Genomic DNA, 24268 nt, shown 5'->3' with positions numbered 1-24268 from the left:
ATCAGAAATTACTGTTTTCTTCTTTTATTGATAATTTCAAATGGAAATAGGGCAAGAGACACCTTATCAATGTCCTACCATTTTGTGGGCTCAAAGTCAGATTCTCACACATAGTAAAGTATGTGTTCTACCAGATGAGCTATCTCTTGACCCCAGGAACTACTGTTTATAATACCAACCCTTGTGATACAGTTTGACCTTTTTTATTATTTGAATCTACAATGTTATTAAGAGTTATACATAGAATTAAAAAAATATATGGGCCTGGTGATAATGTACTTGGTTGAGTGGACATGTTACCATGTGCAAGGACTTAGGTTTAAGCTCCAGATCCCTATCTGCAGGGGACACTTCACAAGCCATAAAGCAGGTCTGCAGGTGTCTCTTTCTCTCTCTCTTTCTCTCCTCTATCTCTCCCTCCTCTCTCAATTTCTCTCTGTCCTACCTCCCCCTTCCATCTCAGTTTCTCTCTGTCTCTATCCAATAGAGGAATAAATTAAAATTTTAATAAAAATAAGATATAAATAATAAAATAAGATATAAACAAGAAAAATACTAACAGTCTACCGGAAAAGTAGGAAAAAGAACTGAAGAGTTCACACAAAGAAAAATAAGACATGACTCCCAAGTACATGAAAATATGCTCTCATTTAAAATAAAATTTTCTGCCATCAAGTGATGGTAGAGAAAGGATCTATTAAAAGTCTAGCCCCATCATATCTATGTAAGAATCCAAGGATTCCATGACTAGCGCTCCAGATGATGGAGTGGGCTGGTAGTGACCAAAAAGGCCATCATTAAAGTACCGGTCTCTTGCCCTTATGTAGCTTTTATAGTACTTACTTATATAACAAACTTCCAATGGAGGGGATGGGATATGGAACTCTGGTGGTAGGAACTGTGTGGTATTGTACTCCCTGTTATCTTACAATCTTAATGAATCACTAAAAAAAAAAAAAAAAAAGAATTCTTTATCCCACAATTTTGTCAGTCACTGTTAAATAACTAATAAAAGATAATAATTAATGGGAAAAATTGCCAAACATTTTTCCCTATGAGGTTGGCAAAGAGTAAAGATTGGTCAATCTCTGTGTTATGGTGGTCATGTGAAAAGAGACATCCCCCATAATGTGGGGGAAACACATAATGGAAAGTGCTGTGGTGATAGCTAGGCAAATTTAAAACATCTGTACCCTTTGCCTTAGTCATTCCTGCCTGGGAGTTTATCCTAAAGACATGCACACAATATACAAAATAACATGTGCACAAAATATATAGTGCAAGCCTAAGAGATAGCTCAGTGGATAAGGCTTGTGCCTTGGAATGCACACAGACTTTGTTCAAGCCATAATGATATACTATGGTCATGGAGGAAACTCTGATTCTATGAAGTACCCCCATCCCTACCCCTTTTCTCTTCTCTTCTCTCTCCTTCTCTCATATACATATGCAATAAAAACAACTAGCAGTAGTGAGATTGCACATACATGGGCCTCAGGCCAGCTCTGCAAAAATTTTTTTTTAATTATGCATTGCATTGCAATACTGCTTGCAGAAACTAAAGATTAGAAGTCAATATCCTTTAGTAGGAGGTTGGTTAAATAAACTGTGGCAGAGTTATAAGATGGAGTAAATGCCTCAGATAAAAAGAATCAGACCTCATACATGCACACTGAAATTATCAGGCAATGTAGTAAGGTGCCAGGCTACAAAATTAAGATACAAAAGTCAGTGGCATTCCTCTATGAAAACACTAAGTTAGAAGAAGAACAAATCCATAAATCAATCCCTTCTATTGTTGCAACAAAAACAATAAAGTGTCTAGGAATAAACCTAACAAAAGAAGTAAAAGACTTGCATATTGAAAATTATGAGTCACTAGTCAAGGAAAAAGAAAAAGACACAAAGAAGTGGAAAGATATTCCTTGCTCATGGGTTGGAAGAATTAACATCATCAACATGAGTATACTACCCAGAGTCATATACAAATTTAATGCTATCCCCATCAATATTTTTAGGAGAATGCTTTTAGGAGAATAGAACAAAAGCTACAGATATTTATCTGGAACCAGAAAAGACCTAGAATTGCCAAAACAATCTTGTGAAGAAAGAACAGAACTGGAGGCATCACACTCCCATATCTCAAATTGTATTATAGGAACATTGTAATCAAAACTGCTTGGTACTGGAACATAAATAGTGGAATAGAATTCAGAGTCCAGAAATAAGCCCCCACACCTAAGGACATCTAAGCTTTGATAAAACTCAGTGCCCGGGGGGGGGGGGGGGGGGAGGGGAAGCTTAGTGCCCAGACTATTGAAAGGGAAAAGGAGACAAATGGTATTGGAAAAATTGGGTTGAAACATGCAGGAGAGTGAAACTGAACCACTATATTTCACCACACACAAAAGTAAATTCCAAATGGATCAAGGACTTGGATATTAGGCCAGAAACTATCAAATACTTAGAGGAAAATGTTGGCAGAACTCTTTTCCATCTAAATTTTAAAGGCATCTTCAGTGTTACAAATCCAATTACAAAGAAGACTAAAACAAAAATAAACCAATGGAACTACATCAAACTAAAAAGCTTCTGCACATTAAAAGATACTACCACCCAAAGAAAGAGACCACTTATACATTGGGAGATCTTTACATGCCATACATTAGACAAGAGGTTAATAACCAAAATATATAAAGAGCTCACCAAACTCAGCAACAAAAAAACAAATGACCCTATCCAAAAATGGGGAGAAGATATAAACAGAATATTCACCATAGAAGAGATCCAAAAGGCCAACAAACATATGGAAAAAGGTTCTGGGGGATCCAGGCAGTGGTGCACTAGGTTAAGTGCACATAGTACAAAGCAAAAGGACCCTGGCTTGAGCCCCTCACCTCCCTCATCTGCAGGGAGGGGTCGCTTCATGGGTGGTGAAGCAGGCCTACAGGTATCTATCTTTCTCTTACCCTTTTGTATTTCCACCTCTCCTCTCAGTTTCTTTCTGTCCTATCCAATAAAAATAGAAAAAATGGCCACTAGAAGTTGATTCATAGTGCTTGCACTGAGTCCCAGCAATAACCCTAGAGTGAAAAAATGTTCCAAGTCACTGATTGTCAGTGAAATACAAATAAAGACAACAATGAGATACCACTTCACTCCTGTAAGAATGTCATACATCAAAAAGGATAGCAATAACAAATGTTAGATAGGTTGGGGGGGTGGTAAAGGAACCCTCCTTCATTGTTGATGGGAATGTAAACTGGTCCAACCTCTGTGGAGTATAGCAAGAACTCTCAGAAGGCTAGGAATGGACCTACCCTATGACCCTTCAATTCCTCTCCTGGGGATATATCCTAGGGAACCAAACATACCCATCCAAAAAGATTTGTGCATACCTATGTTTGTAGCAGCACAGTTTGTAATAGCCAAAACCTGGAAGCAACCCAAGTGTCCAATAACAGATGAGTGGCTACATAAATTGTGTGTGTGTGTGTGTGTGTGTGTGTGTGTGTGTGTGTGTGTGTGTGTGGTGTATATATGTATACATATATATATATTTCTCAGCTATTAAAAATGGTCAATTTACCTTCTTTTCAACTCACGTTGGATAGAGCTTGAAGCATGTTAAGTGAGATAAGTCAGAAAGAGAAGAATATGGGATGATCTAATTCATAGACAGAAGCTGAAAAATAAGAATAGAAGGGAATACACAAAGTAGAACTTGTACTGGAGTTGGTGTATTGCACCAAAGTAAAAAAAAAAAAAAAACTCTGGGGTTAGGGAAAGGGTTCAAGCCCTGAAACTTGATGGCAAAGAAGGGCCTAGTGGGGAAAACTCAGAAATCTTACACATGTACAAACTACTGTATTTTACTGTCAACTGTAAACCATTAGTCCCCCAATGAAGGAAATTTTTTCTAATGAAGAAATTTTAAAAAAGAAAAATTAATTAAAAGTTGGGGATGGGATGAGATAACGGAGTTCTGGTGGTGGGAATTGTGTGGAGTTGTACCCCTCTTATCCTATGGCTTTGTCAATGCTTCCTTTCTATAAATAAAAATTTTTTTAAAAATATTTGTAGACAGGGACTAGGCAGTAGCACACCTGGTTGAGTGCATGTATTACAGTGTATAAGGATATCCAAAGATGCATATAAAGGTAACTTGGTTTTCATTGCTCTATCCAAGTGTATGAATGAAAAACTTTTTAAATTTATTTATAAAATAAAAAAAGAAAATATCTACAAAACCATAGGATAAGACATTCCCCACCACCAGAGTTCCATATCCCATCTTTTCCACTGGAAGCTTTCCTATTTTTTATCTCTGGGAGTATGGACCCAGATCATTATGGGGTGCAGAAGGTGAAAGGTCTAGCTTCTGTAATTGCTTCTCTACTGGACATGAGCATTGACATGCCAATCCATACTCCCAGCCTATTTCTATCTTTCCCTAGTGGGGCAGGGCTCCAGGATACATTGGTGAGGTCCTCTGCCTGGGGAAGTCAGGTTAGCGTAATGGTAACATCTGCAACTTGGTGTCTGAAAAAGTATTAAGCTATAAAGAAGAACAAATTGTTTAATAATCTGAAACCTAAAGGCACAAATTTAGCAGGTGAGATTTGAGGTCTCCATTTTGGAAAAGTTAGTAGGTCTTTTTTAGGTATATTTCAAGAGGCCCGTGACTACTAATTTTTGCTTGAGCCTGATAGTTAACGTGCAAGTGGGTCAAAGGTATTATCTGGGAAGTTAGTGTCAGAGTTGGAAATAGGAAAAGAAAGCTGGATCAGAGAAAAGATTAGTAGCTCCCAAATATGGGAAAATTTATATAAATAACTTTAACTGTAAACCCAATAGATTTGATCTGGGGCCTGTATTCAGTGCAGGAGCCGGTGTAACTTCTGTATCCCATAGGTCTGAGCTCAAATTCTGTGGTCATAGCTAGGAATGTTCTAGGCTGCACCCATTGTTGGACCCATCTTCCTCAAGTGGTAGAGGATTCTGGTCCAGCCTCCCTTCTGAGAAGAGGGCATTCCCTACCATTAATTCATCTATAATGAGGGCAAGGACCTGTAGGAGCCCACAAAGGAGTCCATTATTTTGTTCCTAATGGAGATTACCAATGACAGTGCATAGACCCAATCATGTCTGTGTGGAAATCCCAGGTTTCCCTTGCTAGGGCCCCAGGAGATGATGTGTCCTGGTAGTAACCAAAAGAGCCATCATTAAAGTATGCTGGTCTCTTACCCTTATCCAGCTTTTGTAGTCCTTAATTTGTCTGACAAGGTTAGCCTTGGAATGATTGAGGGAAGTGAAATAGGAACTATTTGATTAGGTATTTTTATGTTTTGTAAGTCTTTCTACTTGCTTGCTACACTTATTGGGTCACTGCAAACTATTGTTACTTTTGCTTTAAGGTATATATTTTCCCCTAACTTATGGATACATGTGCACATGTGCTCTGTCTCTTGAGCCCTGGTTCATATCTAGGTGTTGAGGTTTTGTTACGAAGTACACTATATGAAATGGAATTAAGGAACCCTATGAGCTAGGAACAGTCTCACCAGAGTACTGGAGCCAAAGGGTTGATATCACAGGCCTATTGTCTGTGGACACCATCTGAAGTTAAACATGTAGAGGTGGTACTGGTTGCATTGATTAGGTTGAGATCAGCAGACGCAGTATCAATTGGTATGGATTGAGAGAAGATGGCTGAAAAATGAGCCCCACTGCTAAAGTTCTAGGACTGGGAGAAATATGGGTTTTGTAAAGAATGGGGAGGGTTCCTGCTATCTTAGGGTTTAAGAAGACATAAATAGTTATTATTATAGCCAAGTTATTTGGAAATTTGGTTGACTTTGAAAAATCCCATTGTTAGGATTTTCTGTATTAAACAAGACCTCACCATGATTTATGTTGTTTAACGATATTTACATATATCTATGTCTAATATAGTGACACAGCTAGTTACTTCTGGTCTCTCTGGGTAAGATTATAGGTGATTTAATGTTGTAAAAAAAAAAAAGGTCATTATTAGAAATGTATTGACAATTTAAGCCCACAATTAAAATGCAATCAGGTTACCAATTTGAAGCCTTAATTGCTTAGATTAAAGGAATATATACTCAGAACTGGGGCTATGCATCAAAAACTTTGAGACAGTCAGTCTATTTTCCTCTCTCATATAGATTAGTGATTTATAAGAAATTAATAGGAATGTATATTAACATCATTTCCACTACCAAAGGTCTGTGTCCCTAGCACTTCCCCCCACACAGTGAAACTGAAAGATCCATCCTTCCCCTCCCCCAGAGTTTTTTACTTTGGTGCAATACTCTAAACTCAGTCAAATTCTGCTTTGCATTTCGCTTTCTGTTCTTCTTTCTCAACTTCTTTTCATGAGCGGGATCATCCCATACTCATCTATGTCTTTCTGATTTATCTTACTTAGCATAATCCCTTCTAGCTCCATCCAAGATGGGTCGAAGAAGATGGATTCATGATTCTTAATAGCTGAGTAGTATTCCTTAATGTATATATACCACAACTTTTTCAGCCATTCACCTGCTGTTGGGCACCTGGTTTGTTTCCAACTTTTGGTTATTAGAAATTGTGCTACTATGAACATGGGTGTACACATATCTTTTTGGTTGGGCATTATGGAATCCTTGGGGTATATCCCCAGGAGAGGAATTACTGGGTCATATGGAAGGTCCATGTCTAGCTTTGTGAGAGTTCTCCAGACTGCTCTCCACAGAGGCTAGACCAATTTACATTCCCACCAGCAGTGCAGAAGGGTTCCTCTGTCTCCACAGCCTCTCTAGCATTTGTTGCTGCTGTCATTTTTGATGTATGACATTTCACAGGAGTGAAGTAGTATCTCATTGTTGTCTTTATTTGCTTCTCTCTGACAGTCAGTGACCTGGAGCAATTTTTCCTATCTTTGTTGGCCTTTTGGATATCTTCTGTGGTGAATATTCTGTTCATATCCTCCCCCCCACACACACACTTATGGATTGGGTCATTTTCTTTTTTGATGCTGAGTTTGGTGAGCTTTTTATATATTTTGGTTACTAGCCTCTTGTCTGATATATATTACATGTGAGGATCTCCCATTCTTTGAGGGGTCTTTTTGTTTGGGTGATGGCTTCTTTTGCCGTGCAGAAGCTTCTCAATTTGATGTAGTTCCATTGATTTGTTTTTTATTTATTCTTCCTTGCAGTTGGGTTTGTGTTATCAAAGATGTCCTTGAGGTCTAGATGGGAGGTGTTCCACCAATATTTTCCTCTAGATATTTTATAGTTTCTGTTCTAACATCTAGGTCCTCGATCCATTTGGAATTGACTTTTGTTTCTGGTGAAATAATGTGGTTCATCAAGTTTCATTCTTCTACATGTTTCAACCCAGTTTTCCCAGCACCATTTATTGAAGAGTCTCTCCTTCCTCCATTTAACAATTTGGATCACTTTATCAAAGATTAGATGTCCATAAGTGTAGATTAAAAACTTTTAAAATGTTTTTTGAATGAAGCTTTTCTTTGCCTTCAATATAATGATATAGTACATTCAGTAATGAGTTATGCTTAGCTATGTTACTGGTCTTAACAACCAAAAAATTATCTGACACCTACGCAGGAGAGCAAGATTTTAGACTTAACCTTGAGTTTTCCACAATAGTGCTCAGTGCCAGATGACAGTGGAGCAATGGCTACTTAAGGTTGATGGAAATAAAGTGTATCCAAGAATTTTATAACCAGCCAGATTTTCTTTTGGATAAACAGCACACAACCTCAAAACTCAAGGTGTCAGTGAATACAGTACTTAGGGACCATCATGAAAACCCAATTTTCCAGTAAAATACAACCCTTTAACAGATGAACAATAAAATAAAAGGAGAGAGAGATAGATGAACCATATAAACTGTGGGGAAAGGTTTAACTATCCCGCTGGAACTAAGCAACTTTTGCAGTTACAATTTCAGTGCAAAATCTTCTATTTATTTACTTTTTAATCACTTTGTTGGGGTTACAAAGATTTACAAGACAGTTATAACATGATTATAATTTCTTATCTCAAGATAGGTGTCTGCACACCGCAGCCACCACCAACTGACATCTTCCTTCATGTAGAGCAGAATGTTTTGATCTTTGATATGGAAGAAGCTTAAGTGTGCTGATTTTTATATTGTCTAAAGTTAAAACTGCCTAAGGCTTTCTTTTCTCTTGAATGTAAAGGAATAATAGTTATTCTTGATATTTATATACTGTGTATCAGGCACTGCTCTGAACAGGTCATATACAAATGAACAATTCCATCTTTTATTTTATTTTTTATTTAAGAAAGGATTAATTATCAAAACCATAGGGTAGGAGGGGTACAATTCCATACAATTCCCACCACCCAATCTCCATTTCCCACCCCCTCCCATGATAGCTTTCCCATTCTCTATCCCTCTGGGAGCATGGACCCAGGGTCATTGTGGGTTGCAGAAGGTAGAAGGTCTGGCTTCTGTAATTGCTTCCCCGCTGAACATGGGCGTTGACTGGTCGATCCATACTCCCAGTCTGCCTCTCTCTTTCCCTAGTAGGGTGGGTCTCTAGCGGAGCTCCAGGACACATTGGTGGGGTCTTCAGTCTAGGGAAGCCTGGCCGGCATCCTGATGGCATCTGGCACCTGGTGACTGAAAAGAGAGTTAACATACAAAGCCAAACAAATTGTTGAGCAATCATGGACCCAAAGCTTGGAATTGTGGAGAGGAAGTGTTAGGGGGATACTCACTGCAAACTCTAGTGTACTTCTGCTTTCAGGTATATATTTTGCAGTAGTTTATGGATACGTGTGAACATATGCTCTCTCTCACAGAAACTGGTGTATATCTAGGTTTTGGGACTTTGTTAGAAAGTGAACCACCTGAGATGGAATTAGAGTATACTATGAAAGGAAAGGTCTCACCCGAGTAATGAAGCTGAAGGGTTGTCATTCCACACATGAAGTCTCTGGACACAGTCTGAAGTGAAGCATGTTGAGGTGGCAAGCGTTGTGTTGGTTAGCATTGTGATCGGCAGATGCAATATTATTTGATATGGATTGGGAGAGGCATATGGGAAAGTGGGCCCTATCCAAGGGTTCCAGGACTGGGGGAAGTAGAGGCTCTATAGTGGAGATGTGAGGTTCCCGCTGTCTTAGGGTTCAAAAAGACAATCGATAGTTAATGTTATAATTCCATCTTTTTAAAGAAGAGAAAAGTACTATAACTACTCCTGTTTTACACATGGAGAAACTGAACTTTGCTCATATTCATAGAGCTAGATTTGTACCCCCATAAACAAGAATCTCTGAACTAAGGGAAAAAAAATTAAGGTGATACTTATCTTTTTTTAAATTTTTTTAACTTTTATTTATTTTCCCTTTTGTTGCCCTTGTTTTTTTATTGTTGTTGTAGTTATTATTGTTGTTATTGATGTCATTGTTGGTAGATAGGACAGAGAGGAGGGGAAGACAGAGAGGAGGAGAGAAAGATAGACACCTGCAGACATGATTCACCACCTGTGAAGCCACTCCCCTGCAGGTGGGGAGCCAGGGCTCAAACCGGGATCCTTCTGCTGGTCCTTGCACTTTGCACCACGTGTGCTTAACCGGCTGCGCTACCGTCTGACTCCCAAGGTGATACTTTTCATAAATTACTATAGTCTAATCGTTTGGATAAAATTTTATTTATGCACCTATCAGGTCTCAATGCTTACCAAATGTTAACTCTGAGAAAGAAAGAATATATGGTTAATTTTTTTATGTATTTCTCATTTCTTTGTGTTTTCTTATATATCATATATACATTTGCAGATATCTGTTATTTCTACAAACAGCAAAGTTCCTTCCTCTGGGGGAAAAATGTGTAAATCAGTTTTCAGCAATCCCATATAGGAAACACCCAAGTCCTGCAGATGTCCCAGTCTACAAAATGGATTCTTTTATTTATAGAGATAGATTTATTTATTTATTTCTAAATCAGAGGTGGTGAAAACATCAAAACATCATTCTGGCAAATACAGTGACAGTGTTTGAACTTGGGGTTTCATACTTGCAAGTCAAGCACTCTACTCACTGTGCCAACTCCAGAGTTGCAAAAATGAGTTCTAAATTGTACCCATTCACCTCATTAGCCTGTCTCTGATTCTGGAGTCAGGTGATTGACTCTATCAGCTAAGGCCACCTAAGCCATGTCGAAGTACCTGATTAAATACCTGAAACTTAAAGTTCAACAGAAAAGGAAGCACTAGAGTCGGGCAGTAGGGCAGTGGGTTAAGTGCAGGTGGCGCCAAGCTCAAGGACTGGATTCCAGTTTGAGCCCCTGGCTCCCCACCTGCAGGGGAGCCACTTCACAGGCAGTGAAGCAGGTCTATGTGTCTTTCTCTCCTCCTCTCTGTCTTACCCTCCTCTCTCCATTCTCTCCATTTTTCTGTCCTATCCAACAACAATGACATCAATAACAACAATAACTACAACAATTTTTTAAAAAAAGGGCAACAAAAGGGAATAAACTTTAAAAAATGTTTTAAAAAAGAAAAAGACAGGGAATCACTCTGTAAACAGTATCTGTCATTTGTGCATTCCTTAGACTGTCTCAGGGCATTTTCTAGAAATGCCGGTGGTTTTCAGGCTGATTAAATATAGGGGCTGAGCAAGTCCTTAAAAAAAAAAAATTAAGGCTTTCTATGGGGAAGTGTTACTGGGGCCTTGGCATCAAGGAATACATGGGGTTTTGAATCAAAGAGAAGAAGAAATAAAATCCACCGAACAAACTTTGTAAAGCATGGAGTGCATTTTAAGTTGAATAGGAAACAGTGGAAAGTGGATAATGCTTTGCTGAAGAGTTAGAGTTACAGACAGTAGAAAAGAAATTAAATTATCTAACCCATCCCTTTCTGGGTCACCCTCCATAGAACCTTTTCCTCAATGGCTAAGAAAACCTTTAAAATTTTTTTATGCCTGGAACTTTTTCCATTTTATCTAAACTAACATTTTTATAAATAACAACCTAATTTATTTTTCATTCATTTAAGGGTATTTTCTAATAGTTACCACTGAAAATGTTACATTTTACAGTGGCTCTGGCCTTATATCCTCACAATTCCTGACAAAGTTCTTCCTTTGGGACTGGGAGATAGTTTAGTGAGTAGAACACACAGTTTACCATGCATGAGGTCCTGGGTTCAATACTCAGGATCACACAGAAGCCCCAGGACAGGACCAAGGAGGAAATCAGTAAATGGCAGAGCAGAGTATTGTTGTCTGTTCCTTTACCTTCAGTCTGTCTTTCTTTCCTTGTGTCCTTTCTTTTCCTCTCTCAAAGTTTATAGACTTTTGAAAAAAATGGGTTGAAGAGGTGGCTCCACGGTATTGCATGAACCTCTTCATTCCCCAGTACTAAGTTAAATATATTATATCAAATAATTCCAAAGTTTCCTTTTATTTTCAGATAAGGAAAAATGTATAGATATACACATATATAAAAACTCCATAGATATCAATATGGATGTAGATTAACATAAGCTGTCTAATTAGGTGTGGATACACAATTGCCCTGGATATGGATATATATATAATATAATATATATATATTTCATACTAGCCTGTATGTACGTGTATCTACATGTGATATGTAGCTTTGGTTGTCCTGTTTCATGTATCAGGTTGGAAGTACAGAAGTTTGACAACTGTCCATCATCTTGTTTGTAGCCTATAAAACTGGAGGTTGATGGAGAAAAAAGCCTGCTGGTCAAGTTTGACCCTACCTACAGAAACGACTTGAACAACTGGGTGGCAGAAGAGGTTCTATCCATCACATATCTGGAGCATCCTCAGGTAGACAGCCTGTGCCTATGTGGAGAAGTGCGTTACCCCAATCTCAGCTTTGAGACCATGGAGGTAGATTTTGGCTGTATTCTGAATGATACAGAAGTGATCCACTACATGATGATCACCAACTGCAGCCCCCTGGTTGTGAAGTTTCGATGGTATTACCTGGTGGATGATGATGACAATCAGATAAGGTAGGTCCCATCAGCATAGCATCCCTCAGAGCTCTTCTCTGCTTTTTACTTTGTTTCTCTGCTGTGTTCTGAGTACTGGTCTTTCATGAATATTAAGGTCTGAGAACCAATATTGACAGAAGGAGAAAATCCCACAAATGAAATGAAAAATGAACCAGAGAGACAGCTCACTGGAGTTATCAGACATACATGAGGTTCATTCCCTGGTGCTACATAAAAATAATTTCTGAAAATCCTAGTAGCCTCTAGATCAACAAAGCAACATCTGTAAGTCTGCTTTAATTAGAACCTAGTAGTTGTATCATTATAAATAGGTTACTAAAAAATAGTCTTGGTATATTTCATACTAAGTTATTCAGCCCAAATCAGGAATTCAGTAGGATAATACAATGAGTATGTTTTTCCCCAAGTCCCATACTTGGCACATTTCAGTGGGCTTCATTCTGATTCATACAAGCACTTATATATCGATGTAGTCACATGTACAAAATAATGGCAGGTATTGAGTTCCCATAATGAAAAATCTTTCTCCAACCATTTTGTGTTTAGAGGTATATATCTTATTCACTTGGATTTAAGTTCAGTTAGAATCTGGACTCCAATTTAAATTGAGAACAATTCCATTTTTAAAACACCTAAGCAGCAACCTGTTTTTAGTCAGAACTCCATAGCATTTTCATCTAGGTCAAAAGCCTCACTGGCCAACAGAACAAATAGACTTCTGAATATTTCCTACTGGATATTTTGACAACTAATTTTTTTCAGCACCAGAACACTGAATGGCCATTCTGAATTGAGGATGTTTTGTATTGATTTTTTGGCTTTTCAGTTCTTCCTGAATACAAGCTTCCTGTGTGATAGCCCCCACTCCCTTCCCTGAGTTGGTTACCATAGTAACCATAACTTGTTCTGGATGTCTTCCCTAGACATCTAATGATGACCCCACACAGCACAAATGCTGGCTGGGGCCTGAGCATCACAGCCTGCTCATTAAGTGCTGAAGACTGTTTAGCTTTGCGATGAAATTCTGTAGATGGTCAACATTTAAAATAATTATGGAAAAATCAGCCAACCTGGCCTAATGAGATTCAAATATTAGATTTTGTGAAGTGATTCTGGTATAAGAAGTCTAAATGAGTTTATTCTGTCTGGGAGCCTGGCACATGTTTTATTTATTTTCAAGGGGCTATTTCTGTAATCTAACTAATTGCATTTTGGAATCTTTGCCAGTCCTAAAAATGATATGCTTAACCTTTTTTCAAGGTAAGCACTTATTTAACTACTTTTTCCTACAGTACCTTCCTGTGTTTATATATTGAACCTTTGTTATGATTCATATGTTCATCCATTCATTCTGATAGTCATTCAAGAAACTATTTGATAAGTAATGCTTAGGCACCAGATAATGAGTGAGGCATTAAAAAAAATGAGTGAGAAATTAGGGACATAAAAGTGCATCAGATGTAATCTCTGGCTTAGGGCTAGTGAGGAAGCAGATATGTAAGCCTTAATGGATAGGCAAGTGATATTGCTGGGCCCAGGGCTCAAAGGCAGCAAACAGGTAAGGTATGAGCAAGTAGCACTGAGAAGCACTGCTAAATACCTCAGACAGAGAGGAAACAGTCTAAGTGACAGTAGTAATATGTGTGTGTGTGTGTGTGTGTGTGTGTGTGTGTGTGTGTGTGTGTGTGTGTGTGTATGTGTATGCTAATTAGGATTCATGGATTTAATTCTTTTTTTTTTTACTGTTTTTTTTTTTATTTCTATTACAAGTGATAGGAAACCTGACCTTAAGTAAAAATGAAATGAAAGGGAATTCTTGATTTCTCCACAGCTCAGAAGTCTAGTTCATTCTGTAACATATTCATTCAGAAGATAATTCATTCAGTCCTCTAGCCTGGCTATAAGCAAGGGCTTCAGCAATATCCAGGACCTATGTTCACTGTCTTTCCACTCTGCTGTTTCATGCTGGCTGCATTCTGAGATGATTTTGCTCCCCTGGTCACCTAATGACTTCCAGTAGTCCTTAGGTCATGACCTTGTAGATTGCAATCCACAGGAAAGTAACATGGACCTGTATCCACAAACTTCCTTGAGATCCACTGATCAGAGCTGTCTTATCACACTTACTGTCCCTCCATCAACTGGTCACTCTGTGACCGGATCATACCAGTGACTGCAAAGCTGACCTCAGAAACAAATGGATGGAGGAGAATAGGAGTGGGGAAGATCTCTGAGTACAGACAGACATGTGAGAGTATGAGTATAAGAAAGGAAGGGACTCATGCATGTGCATCAGGCAGAGGACACATTACAGGGCTTCAGCACAGGCTTCAGGATGGAAGAGAAACTGAGAGCTGAGTTGGGGAGGTTGATTAGGTACAGTACGTGAGAGTTCCAGTCTTCCATGATAAGGAATTTAGATTTTTGTAAGCAAAGGTGATATTTGTAATTAGAACAATGACAAAAGTCGGGTTACATATATTTTTCAAAACAGTAATTCTTTTTTTTAAGTTTTTTAGTATTTATTTATTTTTATATTATAGAATTACATGTCAACAGGGGGTTGAATCCACACCATCCCCACTATCAGAGCTCTGAATCTGCACTCTCCCCACTGCAAGCCACCACTGTTCCCCTAAGGTTGTAGACATGGGCCACATTTATACATAGTTGCCCTGTTTTGTTCTGATTCAATCCTCTCTTCCCCTCCAAGCCACTCTTGACAACATAACTACCTGCATATATCCCTCTCCTTTTCCTTCTCTCTCTCTGGGTGCTGATGGAGCTGGAGATCGGAGCCCTTGTATCTTCATCCAATCACTTCTCCCCCACTGGGAGTATGGATCAAGGTTGTCTTGGGGGAGCAGAAGGTAGGAGTTCTGGCTTCTGTAACTGCTTCTCCACTGAGCATGGGCGTTGACCAGTAATTCTTTTTTTATATTGTTTTATTAGAGGTTAGCATTATTGAGACATGAGTACAATTTCTCATCTTTCCCTTTGCCTATAAAACACTCTCACCCCCCAATGTAGGTCCTTCTCTACCACCAGGCACTAGGACTCTTTAGCAGCATTCAACACAACAGCTCAACTGCTCCTCCCTGAAACCTTCTTTCCTTGGCTCGAATAACATTGTACTCTTCCTCTTCTTCTACTTCTTGTTCTCCTCATTGTTCTCATTATTGTCTCTTTTAGACAGTGAGAGAGACAGACAGACCAAAGCAATGAAACTTCCTTCAATGCAATGAGGGCCAAGCTCAAACCTGGATCTCACACATGGCAACGCAGTGCACTTATCCAAGTGAGTTATTTCACTAGCCCTGTTTCTTCTCTCACCTCCTCAACTGACCACTCCTTCTCAGCTCTCTTTGTCAGTAACAACCCTTTTGTAGTATAGGACATGGGGGCCCTCCCAGGCCTCTGTTCTTCCTGGCAGTGGCACTCCCCCACCTTCAGTTGTCCCTGGACTTGCCAGATGTAGACCTCACTCTTGACGCATTACTGAGTACATCACCTTCCTGGCACCTCTTGAGTTCAACATGCACCACACTAAACCAAGATTGTTCCCTTGCTCCCAACCTGCCCCTGCACATGGCATCACTGTTCCAGGAAGCACGCAGCCTCTTTCCTCTTCCTGTGCCCACACACCCCAGAAAATCCAGTTCAACATGTTTTGCCTTCTAAAAACTTCTCATTCTTTTTTTCACCAATGTCACCCTTTTTCAAGTTGCCATCACCTCGTGTCTAAACCATTGTGAAAGCCCCTGACTGGGCTTTCTGCTTCCACTCAGGCACCATAGTCCATTCCCCACTCAGTAGCCCAGTGTTGAGCATGTCATCATCCTGATTTTCAGTCTACAATGACAGGCCATGTTCCTTAGACTGAATTCCAAAATGCTGGCTGTTCTGCAAGGCTCAAATGTACTGCTCCCTGCATCTCCTCCAGTTTCTTGCTACTTCACACTCACTGAGCCATACTAACCTCCTTATCTAAGTGGCTAGCCTCTTTGCTGTCTGGGACTGTTTATGTCTGATGGTTTTCTTTACTGACTGTTCCTCTCCACTCTTCACTAGTTCCTGGTCAAGTTTTAGCTTAAATTTTCAATGGAGGGGATGGGATATAGAATTCTAGTGGTGAGAATTGTATGCAATTGTAGCCCTCTTATCCCAAAGTCTTGTTGATCATTATTAAATCACTAAAAAAAAAAAAAAAAAAAAAAAAGCCCTTCCCTCTTCATGAAAGCCTCCTCCAGCATCATAGGCATTGGTTGTTGATATGCTTCTAGTTCTGCTTCTGGGACCTAGTTCTGCTTCTGTTACATTGCTTGACATTGTGATCTATTTACATGGTCTTTTCTGTTACATTGGTTTGGTCTCACTTCCCCCCCCCCCCACCCACCTCCGGGAGATTTGATTTAGCCCTTGCTAGTTTCACGCTTCTCCCTTCTCGCCGCCCCCTACCCTGCGTACTTCCTGAGTTCCTGACTCTGCTGTTGGAGGAGAAAGATGGAGGGGCACATGGTGTGGTGATTTGCAAACAGTTGGACTGTTTGCCCGCTCGTGAATAAAGATTAAACTGCATTGTCAGCTCAGCTACGAGTTTCTGGTCATCTGTTACCCGCCCATGAAGCCAGCCCAGAGAAAACGACAATTGGTGGTCCATATCCTTAGTGACTCACCACACATATCATCACAGCTCCATATCCAACTTTCCAGCCAGCTCCTAATCCCCTTGAGGTCAGCAATCACATCTGATTGTCATCATTGAATCCCGAGAGCCCAGCAGTTTCCATACACAGAGTAGGCCCTCAGAGGCTCCTTTTCAATTAAACAGCCTTTCCCATCTAGACTTTATAGTGAGAGAAGAAGCTTTTTCATAACTGGTTGAAGATTCTCTTCTGTCAGCTTCCTGGCACCTGCCAAATGGAAAGATTTAAGGCATAAATGTCACCTTGAATAGAAAAAATGCCACTTACCCTTCAGATAGTCTCTGTCTGTGCTGGCTGTCAGAAAAGCATAAACCACTTATCATCTTAAGGTCACTTTTATCAGTTATACCAATACTAAGCTTTCAATTAGAATTCTAAGTGTAAAAATTTAACGAAAGTATAGATTTCCTTTTTTTTTTTTTTTTTCCTCCAGGGTTATTGCTGGGCTCGGTGCCTGCACCATGAATCCACCGCTCCTGGAGGCCATTTTTCCCCCTTTTTGTTGCCCTAGTTGTTGCAGCCTCGTTGCGGTTATTATTGCCATTGTTGACGTTGCTTTGTTGTTGGATAGGACAGAGAGAAATGGAGAGAGGAGGGGAAGACAGAGAGAGAGGGGAGAGAAAGATAGACACCTGCAGACCTGCTTCACCGCCCGTGAAGCGACTCCCCTGCAGGTGGGGAGCCGGGGGCTTGAACCGGGATCCTTGCGCCGGTCCCTGCGCTTTGCGTCACGTGCGCTTAACCCACTGCGCCACCGCCCGACTCCCAGATTTCCTTTTTTTTTATTAGACAGGATATGAGTATGCCTCAACAACTTCAATATTGCTGCATGACATAATACACAAACATCTGCCATGTGTGCCTACAGGAGGGATAGTGTGTGTGTGTGTGTGTGTGTGTGTGTGTGTGTGTGTGTGTGTGTGTGTGTGTGTGTGTGTTGTGAGTGATTCTGTAGGCAACTCTGACTCAGACACTTAAAGCAACTCTCTTGTTTGAGCATTTCTTTTTCCAAATTGGGAATGTGTCACAAAAATAAAAAGAAAGATGTTACATATAGTACATGTATGCTAAATAAGCACTCCATAAGGAAGAAAGCCAGTTTTTGTTTTAGAAGTTGCTCATCCAAATGAGTTTGCAACTAAGGTTCTAGAATGGCCTTGGAAGGCACCAGTGACAGTCTGTGCTGCACACACATTCCCATGTAAAAGGGACTGAGATAAAGCATAAGAATTGGGTACCCATAGCAGCACCACAGAACTGTACCCTCTGCTGGCTCTGTCTCTTTTGCCAGATTACTAAACTGGATAAGAACTTCATATCCCAAGATGGATATGAAGCTTGATGGCATATCTGTGAAAAAAAAGAACATGGACAACTTCATAATTTAGCCAAATATTACTTTTTCTCTCTTTTAAAAAAATGTTTTTATTGGGAGGGTTAATGGTTTACAGTCAATAGTAAATACAATCATTGCTACATGTGTAAAATTTACCAGTTTTCTGTGAAACACTCTAACCACCCCCTACCCCACCCCCACCTCTGCCAGGTCTTCCTCCACCATCTTGCTCTAGGACCTGAAAGTTCTTTCCCACCTGCAAGTCCTTTACTTTGGTGCAATGCACCAAATCCAGTCCAAGGTTTGTTTCGTGTTTCTCCTTTCTGTTCTTGTTTCTCAACTTCTATGATTGAGATCATCCCATATCCATCCTTCTCTTTTTGGCTTATTTCACTTAACATGATTCCTTCAAGTTCCATACAGGTTGAGGTGAAGAAGGTGAATTCATCATCCTTAATATCTGAGTATTCCATTGTGTGTATATGCCACAACTTACTCAGCCATTCATCTTTTGTTGGGCACCCAGGTTGCTTTCAGGTTTTGGCTATTACAAATTGTGCTGCTATGAACATAGATATATACACATCTTTTTGGATAGATGTGTTTGGTTCCCTGAGATACATCCCCAGGAGAGAAATTGCAGGGTGATAGGGTAGGTCCACTTTAAGCCTTCTGAGAGTTCTCCAGACTGCTCTTCACAGGGATTGGACCAATTTACGTTCCTACCAGCAGTGCAGCAGGGTTCCTTTGCCACCACAACAGAATTTGTTGCTGCTACCTTTTCTGATGTATGACATTGTTACAGGGATGAAGTGGTATCTCAGTTTTGTCTTTATTTGCATTTCTCTGAAAATCATTGACTTGGAGCATTTGTCATTTGTTGTTGTCATTTGTTGGCCTTTTGGATCTCTTCTGTAGTGAATATTCTATTCATATCTTCTCCCTATTCTTGGGTGGGGTCATTTTTGTTGTTATTGTCACTGCTGAGTTTGGTGAGCTCTTTATATATATATACTGGTTATTACCCGTCTGATGTATAGCATATAAAGATTTTTCTCCAGGCAATGGCACACCTGTTTGAGTACACATGTTACAGTGAGCAAGGGCTTAAGCCTGGGGTAATTCCTGTACTTAACTGTGTGTGCCATCACCTGCCCCCCCCCACCCCCCATTGGTTTATTTTTGTTTTAGTCTTCCTTGCAGTTGGGTTTGTGTCATTGAAGATGCCTATAAAATTTCATTGGAAAAGAGTTCTGCCAGTATTTTCCTCCAAGTATTTGATAGTTTCTGGTCTAACATACAAGTCCTTGATCCACTGGAATTTACTTTGGTTCCTGATGATATGTGGTAGTTCAATTTCATTCCACTGCAAGTTTCAACCCATTTTTTCCAACACCATTTGCTAAAAAGACTCTTTTGTTCTCCATTTAATAGTTTGTGCCCCCCCCCTTGTCAAAAATTAGATGATGATAGGTGTGGTAGCTTATTTCTGGGCTCTCGATTCTTTTCCACTGCTTAGTGTGTCTATTTTTATTCCAGTATAGAAATAACAGTAAACCTATATCTGTGACCTTGAAAGAACTAATACAATTGCCAATAGAGGGAATGAGAACACAGAACTCTAGCAGTAGAAATGGTGACAGATTATACCCCTGTTATCTCATAATTTTGTAAATCAATATTAAATAACTAATAAATTTTTAATTAGGGGTAAAAAAATAATTAGGGAATATTGCAAAAAAGATGGTGATACCTTGACAGAAATTGCATTAAATTTGTATATGTCTCTGGGTAGAATATTCATTTTGATTATGTTAATTCTTCCAATCCATGAACATGGAATATCTTTCCACTTCTTGCATCTTTTTCTCACTTTTTCTAAATTTATTTATAAAATAAAAAATATCGACAATAAGAACATGGGATAAGAGGGGCACAATTCCAAATTCCCACTACCAGAGTTCCCATCCCCTCCCTTGAAAGCTTTCCTATTATTTATCTCTCTGGGAGCATGGACCAAGTATAATTATGGGGTGCTGAAGGTAGAATGTCTGGCTTCTGTAATTGCTTCTGCAAACAGATGAATGGCTGAAAAAGTACTGGTAAATATACACCATGGAATAATACTCAGCTATTAAGAATAATGAACTCACCTTCTCTGACCTATCTTGTATGAAGCTAGAAGGAATTATATTAAATGAGATAAGTCAGAAAGACAAAGATGAATATGGGATGATTCCAGTCATAAACAGAAGCTGAGAAAGAAGAACAGAAAATGAAACACAAAACATAATTTCACTTAGTTTGGAGTATTGCACTAAAGTAAAATAACTCTGAGTGGAGGGTGAGTGTAGATTTTCAACTTCACTATAGGGGTATGGGGGTAGGGACACAGACCTTTGGTAGTGGGAATGGTGTTAATATACACTCCTATTAACCTATAGTCATATAAATCATTATTTAATCAACATGAGAGGGAAAAAATAGATTGAATGTCTCAAACTTTTTGAAGTATAGCCCCAGTCCTGAGTATATATTCCTTTTCCTCTTTTTTAACCAGGGCACTACTCAGCCCTAGCTGATGATAATCAAGGGATTGAACCTGGGACCTTAGAGCTTTAGGAATGAAAGTCTTTTGTATAACTACTATGCCACCTCCCTGGTTCCAGCCTTTACTTCTAAGAGCCTAGAAAGAAATTAAAAAACTACCACAGCTGTTCCTGGGCTAGTATCTCGGCCCAGACTCAGCCTCAGAAAGTTAAGGTGATGATACATCTTAGAGACAGTTACTGAACAGACTAAGTACAGCTTATATTTTTCATTCCCAAATCAGTTTATAATTTAGTTGAACAGAGGGCCTAAGTGAGCTTGACCACTTCAGCAACAGAATATGTGGTTCTCTTACTCTCATCAGGCATCTGGCATCAGGCATTCAGTGTTGTAATTGGAAGAGGAGGATAGAAGGGCTGGAAAAGACTTAGGAGGGGAAGTGTCATTTTCTAGATGCTTCTATCTGTCTCTTCTTTATCCCTCAACTTCTGCTACTTTGAAAGTGGAATTTTTCTAAAATGTGCAAGTTGATATTCTGGGCCCTGGAGCTGGACATGACAGCTTAAAATTAAACTGTCCTTAAAGCCATGTGCCCTGTGCATAGTGCCTTGCATGCTGGTCTACTCACCCATAAAAGTGGAGATCATGTTGTTGTGAGGATTGAATGAGAGCTGTCTGTACAGTGTATATGTCCCCAAGATATCAAGGGCTGCTTTCTGATTCTCTTAGGGGCTCTTCCTCTCCTTTATTACTCTGCACTAAGTGTTGCTAAGAGAAGCACTTTACAGAACTCCATAGTATTTGTGCCAATATGATGCATTCAGACCCTTTGCCTTCTGACAGAAGGTGGACAGTTCCTTTCCTGTCCAGGCTGCACCCACCACAGTTGAAGCCAGGCCTTAGAAAACCAACACTTGTGTGTGACTAGGAAGACTTGGTTCACTTCCCTTCCAGTCCTCCCTACAGCCAGGTCAGCCCACTCCAATGACCAGGAACAGGAACTTGATTTTCACAAGAGCCCAAAAAAATTAACTGAAAATTCTCAGAGGGACATATGGTTCTTTATTCCTCTTTTCAGACAAAAACAGTTTGATTTAATCTCCTGAGGCGAAGTCTGGGTGTCTTTATACCCAAGTTGTCATAGTGCTGCTCGGTATACTGGCCAGGAATCTGCCTCTGAGGTGCTCTCAACCACAAACACTTGCCCCACATGCTGCCTTAGTGACTAAGGGTCCCTGAGCCTTGGCTGCCTCCTCTGAAATGATTGTAATGGCACCTCCCACATTCCACATATAGTCAGGACTGAATCAGCTGGCCTACAGAACTCTTGGAACTGAATGCCAGCTGTTGGATCATTACTCTCTTTCCTTTCCTCTTTTTCATTATGTGGGGCCAGGAATGAATACAGGGCCTCACACCTGCTGGTGTACCACACTGAGATACCTCCCAGACAGATGGGGTGAGGGAGGGGGTTGAGGAGAGATACTAAAGCACTGCTCCACCACCCGTGGCATTATCTCCCCCAACACACACACACACACCTTGTACTGCCTATAGTCACGGTCAAACTTGATAATAAACAAGTTATAATAGCTGTTGAACTTGCTTCTCCATAAGTGGGGACTAGAAATAGGCAAGGTCAACCCTGAAAAAGAGCTAAATGCATAGGATTCTAGTCCTCATTGACAATGAAACCTGCCATGGCTTAAGCCAGGTGAGAGGTTTTTTATAAGGCAAATGAACATAACTTGCTAAGGGGTCCAAAGTGTATGTGTGATGGGGGGTAAGTAAAGGATACATCAAAGTTAGTGCCTAGATTGTAGTTCAAGGAAGTAGATGAGGAGGGGAATACTCAATGTTTTCTGTAGATGGAGAAAGATGGTTCGTTACTATGAAAGATTACAGTGAAACTCTATGAACATTTAACACATATGCCCATGGAGTAAGGTATTATGTAGGAAATTAATTGGGTTCCTCACAAGACCTGGTGAGTAGGAAGATTCTGTGGGCACCAAATTAACAATATAAATAGTTTTGAGTAAACAAATTCAGTGTTGCACTCTCAGTATTTTTACACAGATCTGTAACTCTCTGTCACTGAACCTTAACTTCTCACAACACATCACAGCCCTATGGCCTATAGCCCTACCTGTTCATTTGAGACCTTCTAAAAGGAACAGGAAATAGTAAAGATTAAAATTAAAAAGCCGAGTTCCTGGTTCAATGTCTACATGCAAGAAACTTGGTGGGAAATTGATTTTTGTCTTAGTCCACTTCCTTCTCATTTGGCAGATGAACTGCTAGGAATATCAGGATAATGTATTTTTCTCATGTTAGGGTTATGTGATTCTAAGAAGAGGACCAAGAATGAAAGGATCTTTTCTTTAAGACTAGGCAAAATTAAAGCAAAGAAGACTGAGAAAAGCACAGAGTTAAAGAATAAGAAGAAAGTAGACATGCAAACCAAAAAAAGAGTTTTTAAGAGGGTAGGAAATAGTATGGGGAAAACAGTTCCATTTTAAGTACTATAGTAGGTTGAAAATCAAATTATCATTATTACCAATTGCTCAACTCTGGCTTATAGCGGTGCTGAGGACTAAACCTGAGAGCTCAAAGCCTCAGGCATGGAAGTTATTTGCATAATCACCATGCTATAAGCCTGGCCCTAATTTAAAAGATTTTTTTATGTATGGGTAGACAGGAGTTTCCACAGTAAAGATCCAAGGAACATGAGTGTCTGTTAACTTACTAGGGCTGCCTTAACAAAGCACATCAAGTTGAGAGGCATAAAAAACAAAACTTTATTTTCTTACAATTATCAATAGAAGCTAGAAGCCTGAGATCACAGTATTGTCAAGGTTTGATTTCACCCAAACAAGCTCAGTTTAATTTGGTTACCTTTTTAAAGACCTTGTTTCCAAGTACAGTATGGTCATTTTCTATAATACTAGGAGAATTAGAACTTTAATATATAAATATATATATATATATATTTGATAGGGACTGAGCAGTTCAGTCCACCACTATTTAACTCTTTTTTCTTTATCTCATTGGTAAATATGTCAGGGAGCACTTGAAAAATAAAAAGGCCACAATAGTAAAAACCTATAATGAACAAGAGCATCTTACCAAACTGAAATTTTTAAAAATTAGGAACTCCATCCCCACACCTATGGACATCTAATGTTTGATAAGGGGGCCCAAAGCATTAAATGGAAGAAGGAGGCTCTCTTCAATAAATGGTTCTAGGAAAACTGGGTTGAAACATGCAGAATAATGAACTTGAACCACTTTATCTCGCCAGAAACAAAAATCAACTCCAAATGGATCAAAGACCTAGATGTTAGACCAGAAACAATCAAATACGTAGAGGAAAACATTAGTAAAACACTTTCCCACCTACACCTCAAGGACATCTTTGATGAATCAAACCCAATTGCAAGGAAGACTAAAGCAGAAACAAACCAATGGGACTACATCAAATTAAAAAGCTTCTGCACATCCAAAGAAACTATTAAACAAACAGAGAGACCCCTCACAGAATGGGAGAAGATCTTCAAATGCCATACATCAGACAAGAAACTAATCACCAAAATATATAAAGAGCTCAGCAAACTTAGCACC

At 39.5% G+C, this 24268-nt stretch overlaps 1 protein-coding gene across 1 annotated transcript in view; it reads left to right on the top strand.

Moving 5' to 3' along the window:
* HYDIN (HYDIN axonemal central pair apparatus protein) overlaps positions 1 to 24268 on the top strand; it is a 477232-nt gene that overhangs the window by 270011 nt on the left and 182953 nt on the right. The window contains exon 23 of the mRNA XM_060172033.1: positions 11736 to 12049. Coding sequence (XP_060028016.1) covers positions 11736 to 12049 — 314 coding nt within the window. The remainder of the gene's footprint in view (positions 1 to 11735; positions 12050 to 24268) is intronic.

This window comes from Erinaceus europaeus, chromosome 2, assembly GCF_950295315.1.
Source record: "Erinaceus europaeus chromosome 2, mEriEur2.1, whole genome shotgun sequence".
Taxonomy (NCBI): Eukaryota; Metazoa; Chordata; class Mammalia; order Eulipotyphla; family Erinaceidae; genus Erinaceus; species Erinaceus europaeus.
Note: the sequence above shows the minus strand (reverse complement) of the source record. Positions and strands in the feature narration are given on the sequence as shown.